This window comes from Cupressus sempervirens, chromosome 9 (genome assembly GCF_028749045.1).
Source record: "Cupressus sempervirens isolate cs-2001-9-10 chromosome 9, ASM2874904v1, whole genome shotgun sequence".
Taxonomy (NCBI): Eukaryota; Viridiplantae; Streptophyta; class Pinopsida; order Cupressales; family Cupressaceae; genus Cupressus; species Cupressus sempervirens.
This window is the reverse complement of record NC_143126.1, coordinates 336,332,451-336,345,497: the sequence shown is the minus strand read 5'-3', so window position 1 is coordinate 336,345,497 and position 13,047 is coordinate 336,332,451. Positions and strand designations below refer to the sequence as shown.

The following is a 13,047-nucleotide window of genomic DNA, read 5'->3' as shown; positions in this document are numbered from 1 at the left end:
CATATGTAATTCTCATCTACCCATTCATACGAGGATCTAACCTTTTGCATTGGCACTATGAGATCCCATTTATTACTTACCTAGCCATTCACGCGGCGTTGTACTAATCTCTCGCATTGACATGATAGCCATTCATACAAGGACCTACTAACCATTTGCCTTGGTACTATGAAATTACATTTATCGCTAATCTAGCCATTCATACAGGATTGTACTAATCTCTTGCACTAGCACGATAGCCATTCATACGAGGATCACACTAACCTCACACTGGCATTATGAGATTCCATCTAACCATTCATATAGCAAACTCAAACATTGCACTACACATAACCATTCATATAGAGATGAGCGCAATCCCTCTATGAGGATTTGGTAATTACTTTCTCCATAAGGACTAATATCAATCTCTCATAACATATCAATTAACTCTTTGTATTGAAGGAAAAATTATAATGTCAAATCATTAAATATCATTAATGAAAATTCTAATAACAAAACTTTAAATAATATACTTGTAAATTTCCGTACATTTGTAAATATAACATGAAAATTATTATAAAATTAATTCCATATATATATATATATGCAACATGTATTTATAAGATCCATTTAAATATTTTTTCCAAAGAAATTATGAAGGACAACAAATATGACATACCCTTACAGCATTTGGAAGCTTTTCATTTGGGATCTTAGAGCAGCTATGGGAAACTCCTATTTGGCCAATCTTCATATGGATGAGGCTTCTACTCACAAGTTTAAAGTGCTTTGAATGAAGAGTTTTTAGAGTGACGAAGAAGCCAAACATGGCCTGATTTAAACTCTGAGACTTTGGAAGATTGGGATCTTATTCTTGATTGCATATATTGTACCTAGACGATGAAATATGGTTTCTTGCTAGTTCTTTCCCTATGGAGTTTTTGAACTAGCTTTTATATTAATAAATATTATTCAGTGGATATGACATACCCTTACAGCATTTGGAAGCTTTTCATTTGGGATCTTAGAGCAGCTATGGGAAACTCCTATTTGGCCAATCTTCATATGGATGAGACTTCTACTCACAAGTTTAAAGTGCTTTGAATGAAAAGTTTTTAGAGTGACGAAGAAGCCAAACATGGCCTGATTTAAACTTTGAGACTTTGGAAGATTGGGATCTTATTCCCGATTGCATATATTGTACCTAGACGATGAAATATGGTGTTCTTGCTAGTTCGTTACCTATGGAGTTTTTGAACTAGCTTTTATATTAATAAATATTATTCAGTGGGTCTGTCCACCTTTGCCAAAAAATTAAAAAAACCTATACTTTTAATGCTGGTCCCACCAATGCTTTCGCTATATTATTATCTTTTTAAAAGGTTTTCATGAATTTGGCCCTCCCTTTATTTCAATTACATGGAAGTATATTTCGTTTCTTAAGGGTTTCTATGTAAGGGACACAGAAGTATTTTTATTTGCTGAAACTTTCTCGTAACTTTCCTGAAATGTCTCGACGTCCTTTTCTTTTATTTTTTCTTGTTTGATGATGTTTGCTGCCATATACATTCATGTGTGAATGTACTTATTCTCATTATCACCGAATAACTTGGCTTCTTACAAGGTAGAGATAAATATATTTTCTATGCTTATAAGTTGATAATTGCTAATATTCCTTTTAGTTTGTACATTTATTTTTATATCTATTTCCTTCCTTTTGTGATTTTACCACCGAGGTGATCGATCTTATGAGGGAATAATGATAAATCTGATTCCTAATGCTTGATAGTGATTTTTAATATATTCCCGTTGTATTTATTTGCTCCCAAATTTTATATTGTGTGTGGTTAGGGGTGAGGGGTCATGACCCTTAAATTAGGGGCATGCCCAACCCCATTCTGTTCATTTGCCAACTCCTACTGTGACGTATTGATTTAGGACAACACTAACCCCATTTTCTTGAATATTGCCCGAAGATCATTATTTCTATTGGGTGAAGGAGTTGGGGGAAAGGGTGGATGTTTTGACCACATCACAACTACCCCACTCTGATTCCTAATGCTTGATAGTGATTTTTTATATATTCCTCTCGTATTTATTTGCTCCCACATTTTATATATCGTGTGCGGTTAGGGGTGAGGGGTCATGACCCTTAAATTGATTTACTACCTTGATATTTATTGATTTAGATTAATGATTGAATAATGTGGATGATATTATATAATTGATCAATTAAGTTTACATGAATAGAGATTGATATAAATTATATACTAACTTAATGATTTATTATTGATTAGTAAGTTGTATTAAATATTAATATTGATTATTTATCTATATGGACTATCTATGGGCTATTTATTGTCATTCGTATTCATTATAAATAGAGCATTACAATAATAGATAGCTTCTATTATTGTCTATTGTAAATATTAGAATGTTTCGAATATTTGGTTAGCTATTAGCTAGAGTAGAAAGTTTCTATTCTTTATGATCTTTTCCTAAGGAAACATTGTTTATTCATTTTTATATATTGATCTATTGATCGCTGTTAATAACAAGCAAGTATTTTACCAATTACTTTGTAATATGTAGCACTTATCAATATTGACCCAAAGTGGGCTATTGCTATTTATTTTGATTATTATTCACAATCTATAATTTAATTCATTAATAAATTATGATAGGGTTTCAAATAGAGGATATGACACTGTTCTATATTTGTAGTATGTTTTCTGTTCGTGGAAAATGTAATCCTTTCTTGACCAACACACAAGTTGTAAAATCTTTATAAGGCATTGTTATTAATCTGTTTAAGTAATTTTCGAAGTAGCTAGAAGAAGTTAGAAGTTGTATACCTTGTAGCAAGTCTTTTACCGAAGGTTTCTTAATGTAATCAGGCTTGTTTGCCTGGTATGTATGACTGCAAATTGGTAGAGCGATTGTAATTGGTTTCAAGATAATTGTAGTCTGATCTTGCCTGGTTCTCTGATTTTCCTTATTGATTATCTCATGCAACTCTAGCTGCATGCTTGGATAAATCTCTTTGAGGTCTCTTTGACTGTGACTACATCAAGATACAAATCACGGAAGGTGTCTAGAATACCACAACTATTTCCATCCTCTGCTAAATTTCCATGGATGAGCTAACCCTGCAATAAGTCCAACTTGCAGCAACTGATCCCATTTACTATAAATGGCATATACTCATCCCACAACAGATGGTACAACCTCGGAGCCAATCCACACTGATGCATTATCAAATCCTCCATGTGTAGATTAGAAAAGTAGTGATGATTACTTGTCTCTATGCAGTCACAATAAAATGCTCCTACCTCAATCAAGCGCCGACTATCATAGCTCTGAATATAACCTTTGTCGTCTAACTCATCACCAACATCACCTGGAGTAGATGTAAACATAGGAAAACTCGATGCAACATGTAGTTCTCCACTGCTCTCAACAGATGCACTCAGCCTAACTATATCATCTCCACCTGTAATTGTAATAGTGTGGCCACATCCTCAACCTACTCTCAGCTAGTTCTCCATTGCTGTCAACAGATGCACTCATCCCAACTGTATCATCTGCACCTGTAACTGTAATAAGTATGGCCACATCCTCAACCTGCTCTTAACTATAACCCGTGGATATATGGTCATCACCAAGTGCTACTATGGATGACTGTATTGTATCTGTAGTTGGTGAAGAATGTGCCAACCTCAAATCCATAGAGAGCTTCTCAATCTGTGACTGAGACTCATGATTGGCTAGTTGTGCTCTTTCCAATGAATCCATAGGCAATCCCAACTCATGATTGAACTCATCTACCTCTGCTTCCTTTCCCCTCAGTGCATGATAACAAGTGAAATCGCACTTGAGAAGGTAGTCTTTGTCTGCCAATAACTGTAAATAATTTTGTTTCATTATTTAAATGGCTTCTTGAAGTGTATGAAAGTCTATAAGGGAATTACCGCTATCACAATATGGGTAGCCAACATTTGATGAGCAACATTAAAGTGCTCTATGATTTTGGCAATCATTTTGTCATCAACCTCAAGTTGCCCAACCAAGTGATGTCTTTGAAATTCATAACTTCCATGTAAGCTCTCTGAATCAAAATCTGCACTGTGATAAGACATTTTATTCATAAACTCACCTAATGCTGAACATCATCATGTCTACTATCATCAATACACACATCATCAACCAATGTACTGCTTCTATGTGCCTCATATGGTAGCTCAAAAGATATTGTAGAAGCTGTTGTTTTGACATTATCTTACAACAATCCTTTCACAGTGTCTGCATGTCCATCCAAAAAACGATCATGGGACCTATAATCAATTGTTGAGTTTTCTGATTTATTTTCCCAAGTCTGATTTGTAAAATCAGATTTGATGTGGCCCACACCTTCATCACATAACTCATGTCTAACACTTAAACACTTGAGTGTCTATACAAGAGGACCCCATACAACCATCTTTCACCCATGAAATGGCTGCTATCACATGAAAGGGCTCACTACTATGTCTACTGTCATAAAAATCAGAATTGCTATCCATGCTGATAATAACTTCGTGAGTGCCAAGATTCTCTTCGAATTTCACTCTCCTTTCCATTATTTCCATTTTAGTGATAGAATTTTTTGTATTAGAGTTTACTTCCTTTTTCTTTGAAAACCAAGGATCCAAAATCTCTAGATGTTGTAGAAGCCATAGTTTTGAAAGGCCAGCATGAGCTCTTGTAGACTTTGTTTTACCCATCATTTAAAAATAACCCTTTCTGAATGTAAGAAGCTTCCCCAACAGGATGGCAGGAAACCACTTTGATACTACTGCAACAGCCCCTGCTGGTTCTACATTTTAACTTGGATGTTTGACATTTTGTCACAGGCTTTACAGGCAAGCTCATAAGTTGGTTTCACCAATATCTGGATTTCAATGAGATAAACTTGCAAACAAGTATGGAATATCATTCAAATTTGCGTAATATTCAACATAGCATATTGTCAAATACTTGGCAATAATATTATTTTGAAAATGCGCTAAACTACTCAAGGCATTTCCTCATACACTTTGCATACAACTAACTGCTGCAACTATTCACAAGAATTCAACTTATTCAGTTGCAGGAAATAAATTATTTACAATGACCAATACAATGCATCAATATGTGTTTAATTTAAGAACAATGAAACCTGGGGTCAATCACTGACATTGAAGAATACCCATGGATCAACCACAACCCTCTGAATTTTTTGTTATTAGATGCCAAAGCTTGAAAGCAAAAAATGAAGGCACTTTTCAGACAAATGTGCCCCTAAACCCTCAAACGCGGCCTTAATGATGACTGCCACTGCCACTAAGTGACCTGTGGCTGCCAAGAATTTCCAAATGCACTCCTGTATATAACTGCAATCTGCATTGGAAGCAATCCTCTGCTCATACAAAACGTTACTGAGATTAATTCTCTGCTAATTCTTCAATCACTGAAAACAACAAGTACAATCCCAGCCTCTGAGTGAAGCCAACACCTGGCACAATTGGGTGTTTCACAATTCACCATGCGGAAAAAGACTTGGTTCGCAATTCTCCAGGCTCCGGATCTGATACTCTTCTTTAATTCCTCCTCCACACCAACACAAACAAATACACAAGTCATGAATGAATTCATTTAAACCAATGAAGCCCTTTATAATTCTCAATTAAAGATCTGACTGGTAGCTTCAAACTCACACCTCGCATAATTTGAATCATAACTTAACTTTTTAATATATTTTCTTTTGTTACAATTCAAATTATAATATTTAATTACAATTTACATTTCCTGCAAAACTTAGGCGCCAAAGTCACTTAAATGAAATAATAAATAAGGGCACTTGGAATACTTTATAATAAACTTTAATTTAATAATGAATTAAGTATAACTTAACTAATAATTATAAAATGAATAACTACATTATTTATTCCTCCTGATGATCAACATCAATATCTAGATACACACTGCCCGAGTCTGACATGTAAGTGTCCAGCCAAAGCTAGCTGGCTAAAAATGACATACTAATAATAGTGAGTATCCAAATTTACATTTCCTGCAAAACTGAGGCACCAAAGTCACTTGAATGAAATAATAAATAAGAGCACTTGGAATACTTTATAATAAGCTTTAATTTAATTATGAAAAGTATAACTTAACTAATAATTATAAAATGAATAACTAGCTTATTAACTAATAATTATAAAATGAATAACTAGCTTATTAATTCCTCCTGATGATCAACATCAATATCTAGATATACACTGCCCAAGTCTGACACGTAAGTGTCCAGCCAAAACTAGCTGGCTAAAAATGACTTACTATTAACAGTAAGTATCCAAATTACCGCTCCTGTCAACAATATTGAATATCAACACTGCCACCAAGCTGTTCAGGTGCTCTACTAAAGATAGAAACCTTGACTTCACTGAAATAGATATGTACTATAAATGCTAAGTGTGAAGAGCAATCTTGAACACCCCTGCCCTCTGGAGTGGGAATTCGCCTCTGTTTCTGCCATCTGAGACTCTCTAACCGACTTAGCCTATGAGGGCTGCTGATAGACTAATACAAACCACCTACCATGGTGAGCTAAAAACGGGACATTACATGGAATGAGTTAAAAGATTTTAAAAAAAATCTGTAAGTTTTAGCAGCAGATATCTGAGTTAATTAAAATGATTTCTATTGCGTTTAGAACTATAGTTCTTGCATCAGAATCTAGCGGTGAACCAATCACTACATTGCATGTTCTTGCGGAAGAGCAGTATATTTATGTGTTTACATGGTTTTTGAATTTGATTATGGCCATTGACTATTTTGTTACTTCAAATGGATAATACAAGCATATTCATTATATTATGTCATGCTTTCTTGATATGTTACCGGTTCACTTTCTTTATATTATTATTTATATATGTTTTTGTATACACAAACCCAACCCTAAAACTTTTTTGATGGGATTTTTGAACCAAAAATGTGAACCTGAACCCAAACTAGTGATAGGATTAGTTATATAGGTTATAATTTATCTATTTTTACTATTAAGTATTATTCCCGTTTTCTTTTCTGGCTCATTTTTATGCATACATGGTTATCATAGTCACATGAAGACTCATACCTTAACCTATGGTACTTGTGTCCCAATCAGAAACATGTACCCGTGTCAGAGATGTAGGGTTGTCTCTGTATATTAGGAGACTCGAGTTTCTTTGTATCTTACATCTCTCGAACATGTCACTTGAAAGCTAGGAAACATCCTGAACGTTAGTTTTTTCTTGTATGGTTGACAAGAGATAACAAAACTAAAGAAATACACAATGATTTGCAATTTTTCTGGTTTTGCATGTACAATTGAGTTTTCTTCAAAGCTGATTTTTTTCTTATCAAGGCCCAAAGAGGCTCTCTCGTAAGAAGAGAAACAGTATAAAGTGTTAAGATTTCTATGCACGCTTAAGATTTATCAATTACTTGAAATACTAATTAAAGGTGCGACTATTCCACGATGGTAGGCTTCACAGGTTGAGGTTGGAATCTGACCAGGAGTTCAATATCTTGCCAAACAGGAACAGAAAATGCAATCATTGGCTTTTTAACAGTGCGATGCTTCCTTATGAGACAGACTACGGTTTTTTTCCTGAAACTAATTTAAGTATGGTATATTTTAATATAGGTTTGCCAAAAAACTATTCAGGCACTTTTGAGTGTAACAAAGCATAATCCAGCAATAATATCATTGGTCATGGGGCTAGTTCGCTTTTGTTATTTCTTGTTTTTAATTTTATTTAAGCGATGTTCTAAACAGTTTATTCTTGATGTAAATGTAATGTTTTGCTAAGCTTTTTTGGATTCTTGGTGGTCAGTCCCAACACTTAATGGGGCAGACGCTCCTCATAATGTAATGATGTGTTCATACACTATTTATCTATCTATACATGGATTCGACAGAAAAATAATATGGTCCCATTTACTAACGGGCTTTGGTCTCATGCAATTTCGAAGTCCAGGTGCCTGGATATATCTGATATGAAAGAGATTTTGCTGGGCTCATTAATCAATTCCTGTTTCCATGCCTGGAAATTTGTGAAAAATAGGATGTAGCTGAATTTATTTTATTCCTTATTGTATTTGGGATCCATTGCAGTGTGCGGGTTCTTGTTGTCCCCAATTCAGAAATTCGTTTGAAGCACCCTCAATTGAGCTTCGTTTTAATAAATTACTGTAAATATGGTTGCAGGTATGGAGTGCTTACAAAGATCAAAAGCACGATCTCTTCTTGCCTTCGAATGCTCAGTCAGCTGCAGCTGGTGTAGCAGGCCTTATTGAAAGCTCTTCAGCAAGACTAACATATGCACTCACAGGTCCAACGCCACAGCCTGCTCTTGTCAGACTACCTGCTTCAAGGAATGCTCGAGAATACAACATAAAAGAAGATTCTGTGCAACCAAATGTCCATGGCCAGGATTGATGATTCATAATCAACTTTGTACTTTCTTTCAGTTGTACAGTTCAAATTTTAACTTAGCATTGATTTTTGAAAAAAGGCGTCAGAATGAAGCCTCGTCGTTGTGAAAAAATATGAGCATTTTGTTATCAACTTTTTACCTATGGTGCGTAAGCATGGAGTCAACCTGTCAACGCCAGCAGGTGCTTTGTAATGTGTTAAAGTCATGTTACACGACATGGCTTTTTGGCTTTAGGAAAAGAGAGAGAAAAAGGCCATCTCATATTGATTTTGTGTAATCCTTTCTCACTCAATCTTGTGTATACTGTTTTAATTGATTCTTTTGGTGTCGATTGTCTTTGTATAATTGAACGTTAACTGCAATAAAATGGAAGTTTGTCTATCTTAATAAGTTTCTAAAAGGCGATGGGAAGATGGTTTACAGGTAGATAAAGACCCAAGTAACATTTGGAAGAGAGATCAACGCTGTACTAAGAATGGCAGGGTGTGGGTGTTCATGTATCACACTATTTCAAAAGAGTTCTTACATTTCATAAAGCCCTTCGAGTTCTTTTATCTTTTGCCCGTCATCTGATATCAATATGGAGATCCATTAGAATCTCCATCGACTTTCAATGAACACTGCTACGAAGACTCCTCCCATTGATTCTAGACAGGTGTAATATATTTGCCATCGTGAAAAATCTATAGAAACCTTATGAATTGACAAGAAAGAAGCATGCCATGTTTTGGTGATTTTTCTCATTAAGGTGGATGAGAATGGTTTTTTCAAACCTTAATATAGTGTTTGTAATTAATTTTGTTTTGTTTGTAATTCAATATTAGTTAATTATTTAGTGATGTCTAACTTTTATGGAGATTTATTGTCTAATTAGTCAAATCCAAGGATTAGAGATTGCAGAAGTAACTATATCATAACACGGCTGTGCGAAAAACATCTTTGATAGAGATCAATGATAGAGTCAATTTCATCATTGTGAACTCAAGGATATATATACTATTCTTTAAATTAATAATAAATTATATAATATAATAATTTAAAATAACTAATTTCTAAATATCAGATATATTTAGTTCCTTTGCTAATGGGATGATTGAATGGTTGAGTACTCATAAATACACAATATATTACTAGATTTAAATTATCTTAAAAAATATAGCAATAATATCTTTTAAAAGTATTAATTACAATAGTGAAATGTATTCTAAAGGACATATGTCTGTGCACACATATTTAATGTAGAGAAAGGACTAATATAAATATACTACACTATTTAAATACTTTATTACTTTGGCTTATTGAGATATATTATTCAAACTTTTATCAAGAATGTACAATATTGATATGATTATGGCCTTTCATAATAAATATTATTATCATCCAAGTGATCATTACATTAAACAAATAAACAATGCATCATTTTGTCATGCCCTTATTTCATCGAGATTTATGACAATATTTATTATGAAAAGGCACAAATTTTTATATCCTTTTCAAACAATTAAATAATGTAAAGAAGACTCACCAAGTTTCAGGCTTTTTGGATGGCAAAATGCAAAAGATGTCATTTTTAAATGTTTGCTAGAAACCCTAGTCTTGTCATAAACCTACTCATGAAAAAATGGTATAACTCATTCAAAACTTAACGAAATTGGATCAAACAAAAAAGAAATGAAGTAATGACGGTACAGCTTTGATATCACTGATGAAAGGCCACACCACTCTTACCAACTTATAACCAAAAATGCTACTAGCTCTTCTTCAACTTTATCCAAGATCCAAGTGTAAACTGCCTCACATTCGGCGCTCTGTCTACACATTCACAAGTCCATCACAATCCTGCTGTTGTACACTCGAAAGTGTCCCACTCTAAACCCTTCTATCCAAACAATTCCATGAGTTGGAATGCTTAGATGCCGGCTTAGAGCTCCCTATCCATGGAGTGCAAGAGAGTATATTTCAAGAATAAAAAGGCTCTCAGATGAGCCTTAGAGATACTCTTCTTGCTAGTAAACCATGCAATGGGAGGTTCCAAAGACAAGATGCAAGAATGCAAATGTCCCAAGGAGTTCCTCAAGGATGCAATGCAAATGAAGATTAAGCTAAAATGAGAATGTCAAATGCAGCTATGCTAGAATATGAATGAGAGTGTTACAATCCAAATATTAAGCTATGTGAGAGATTATTGCAAAATAAAAGCTAAACTAACATGCAACATGAATTTAAGCTAAAATGCCATGGATGAGAGAATGTAGACAAGGAAGAGAAGTTCTCCACAAAGCTCCAAAGAAAACCTGTTAGAAAACCTGCAGCATAACAATGTTCAAAAGATGAGGATTGGATTGAGGGGGAAAGCTCTCTCCCTTTTAAAGATGTATGGACGGTAGAGATCAAGATGAAGATGGTGGATGATCAACGGTGGAATTTGAAAAGAGGAGTGATCCATGTGCACACACAAATCAACCAATAGAATATAAGTTGACTTGTCATATAAGACAAAAGTCACAAAGTCTTTTCTTTTAATTGCAAAATAGAAAAAAGACTTTATGTGTGCACTTTAAGTGGGTTAGAAGAATGGGGTCTTTTATTTAATTAAAAGGGGACATGTTCTTTTAATCAAATAATGAACTTAGGATAGCATAGTCAAACTATAGGTTATAATCAAATAAATTGATTATTAGCAATTTGGTCTAGGTAAATGATTAAATTAATTTAGCCAAAATGCTGAGAAGGGGGCTAATAGTCTAGATGACCATTTTTAGGTGATTACAGCTGTAAACTACTTCACATTCGGCTCTTTGTCCACAGACTCAAGAAAATTCACTCTTCACTTTCTCCTCCTCTTTCACACCTTGAAGCCTTTCAAGCTTTCCAACTTTCACACATTCAAGCTTTTTTTTCCAAAGCTTTCACTTTCTTGAGCTTCTCCTTTTCGAGCTTCTACTCCTCAAGCTTCTCCTTGAGCTTTTACTCCTCAAGCTTCACCTTGAGTTTGATTAGAAATGCTCATATGCCTTGCTTAAATAGGCACTTACCACCCAATACATGACTTATCCACAACCTTTCAGAATTCCTCCACAACCTTCTACAACTTCCATAACTTTCTACAATATCCACAACTTTCTACAATATTCATAACTTTATAGAATTCTACCCACACACCTCGATAAATGGAATAACAACCATTTATTTTATTATTATTATTATTTTCAATAATTTTCCCATGCAAGATGCTCTTGCATCAGACTCCTTCGGTAGATAGAAAAGTGTGTCTCACACTTTGACACCAAAAAGATCTACCACCATCTTCATCTTCACCAAGGCTTCCACCTCAATAGGGACAACAAAACCACCATGCAAATCCTCCACACCAACATCTCAACCATCCAATCAATATGCTCATTCCCAGGAACAAACTGAACATAATGCTTCATTACCGAACTCCCATTCACATCAACAATTAGTGAATTCATACCAGCAATAACAAGCTCCACATCAGCAGCCACATGTAGATTTTCATCAACACATGCCAAATTCTCAACACCAGCAACCTCATTGCTCGCAACAAGATGCTCTGCAAGATACAAGTCACCACCAACAACAACTAGATTATCCACAACCAAGTGCTCCACAATCTCCATGTCAGACTCAACCAATTGATCATGAAAACCAACCTCTGTGCCAACATCAACAACGTTAAGAATATCTTTAGCAACAACCTCTAGTTGCTCCGCAGGTTCTGCATCAGGCTCCACAAACTGATCAGCAAAACCATCCTCTTCCACCTTGACCTTCTTAGCTTGATCAACCAATCTAGCATCCAACCGAGAAATCATCTTAGAAAAATTCCTCTCCACTATATCATGGATTTTCGCAATCATCTTAGGGTTCAATCCTCTTGGAGCCATCTTCCAAGATCTTCGTAAACCCTCTACAACAAATCCTTCCTACGCTCCTTGTGACAACCAAATTGTTTGCAAGTCAGATCGCAACCTGCCACCTCGCACAAACAATCAGGAACCACATCACAAGTTTAGGACAACGGATTTGCAATCCACCAGCTTTGATAAACTTTGCCCAACCATTCCTGGTACAAACTACCTCATACTTCGGCGATCTGCTTGTACACTCAAGAAAACCTACTTTGATAAACTTCACCCAACCAAGGTCCTCGTACAAACTGCCTCACACTTTGGCGATCTGTTTGTACACTCAGGAACTCCTGCTCTTATACCACTAATGACAGTACGGCTCTGATACCACTGATGAAAGGCCACACCACCCTTACCAACTTATAACAAAAAATGCCACTAGCTCTTCTTCAACTTTATCCAAGATCCAAGTGTAAATTGCCTCACATTCGGCGCTCTGTCTACACACTCACAAGTCCATCACAATCCTGCTGTAAACTGCCACACATTCGGCGCTCTGTCCACAGACTCAGGAAAACTCACTCTTCACTTTCTCCTTCTCTTTCACACCTTGAAGCCTTCCAAGCTTTCCAACTTTCACATATTCAATCTTTTCCTTTCAAAGCTTTCACTTTCTCGAGCTTCTCTTTCTC

General features: G+C 35.2%; 1 protein-coding gene across 1 annotated transcript in view; it reads left to right on the top strand.

Annotated features, from left to right (window-relative positions):
- The window catches only part of GRV2 (DNAJ heat shock N-terminal domain-containing protein), a 234,639-nt gene extending 225,766 nt beyond the window's left edge, over positions 1–8,873 (top strand). The window contains exon 23 of the mRNA XM_089800047.1: positions 8,255–8,873. Within this exon, the coding sequence (XP_089656173.1) occupies positions 8,255–8,485 (231 nt within the window). The 3' untranslated portion in view covers positions 8,486–8,873. The remainder of the gene's footprint in view (positions 1–8,254) is intronic.
- The last annotated feature ends 4,174 nt before the right edge of the window (positions 8,874–13,047 follow it).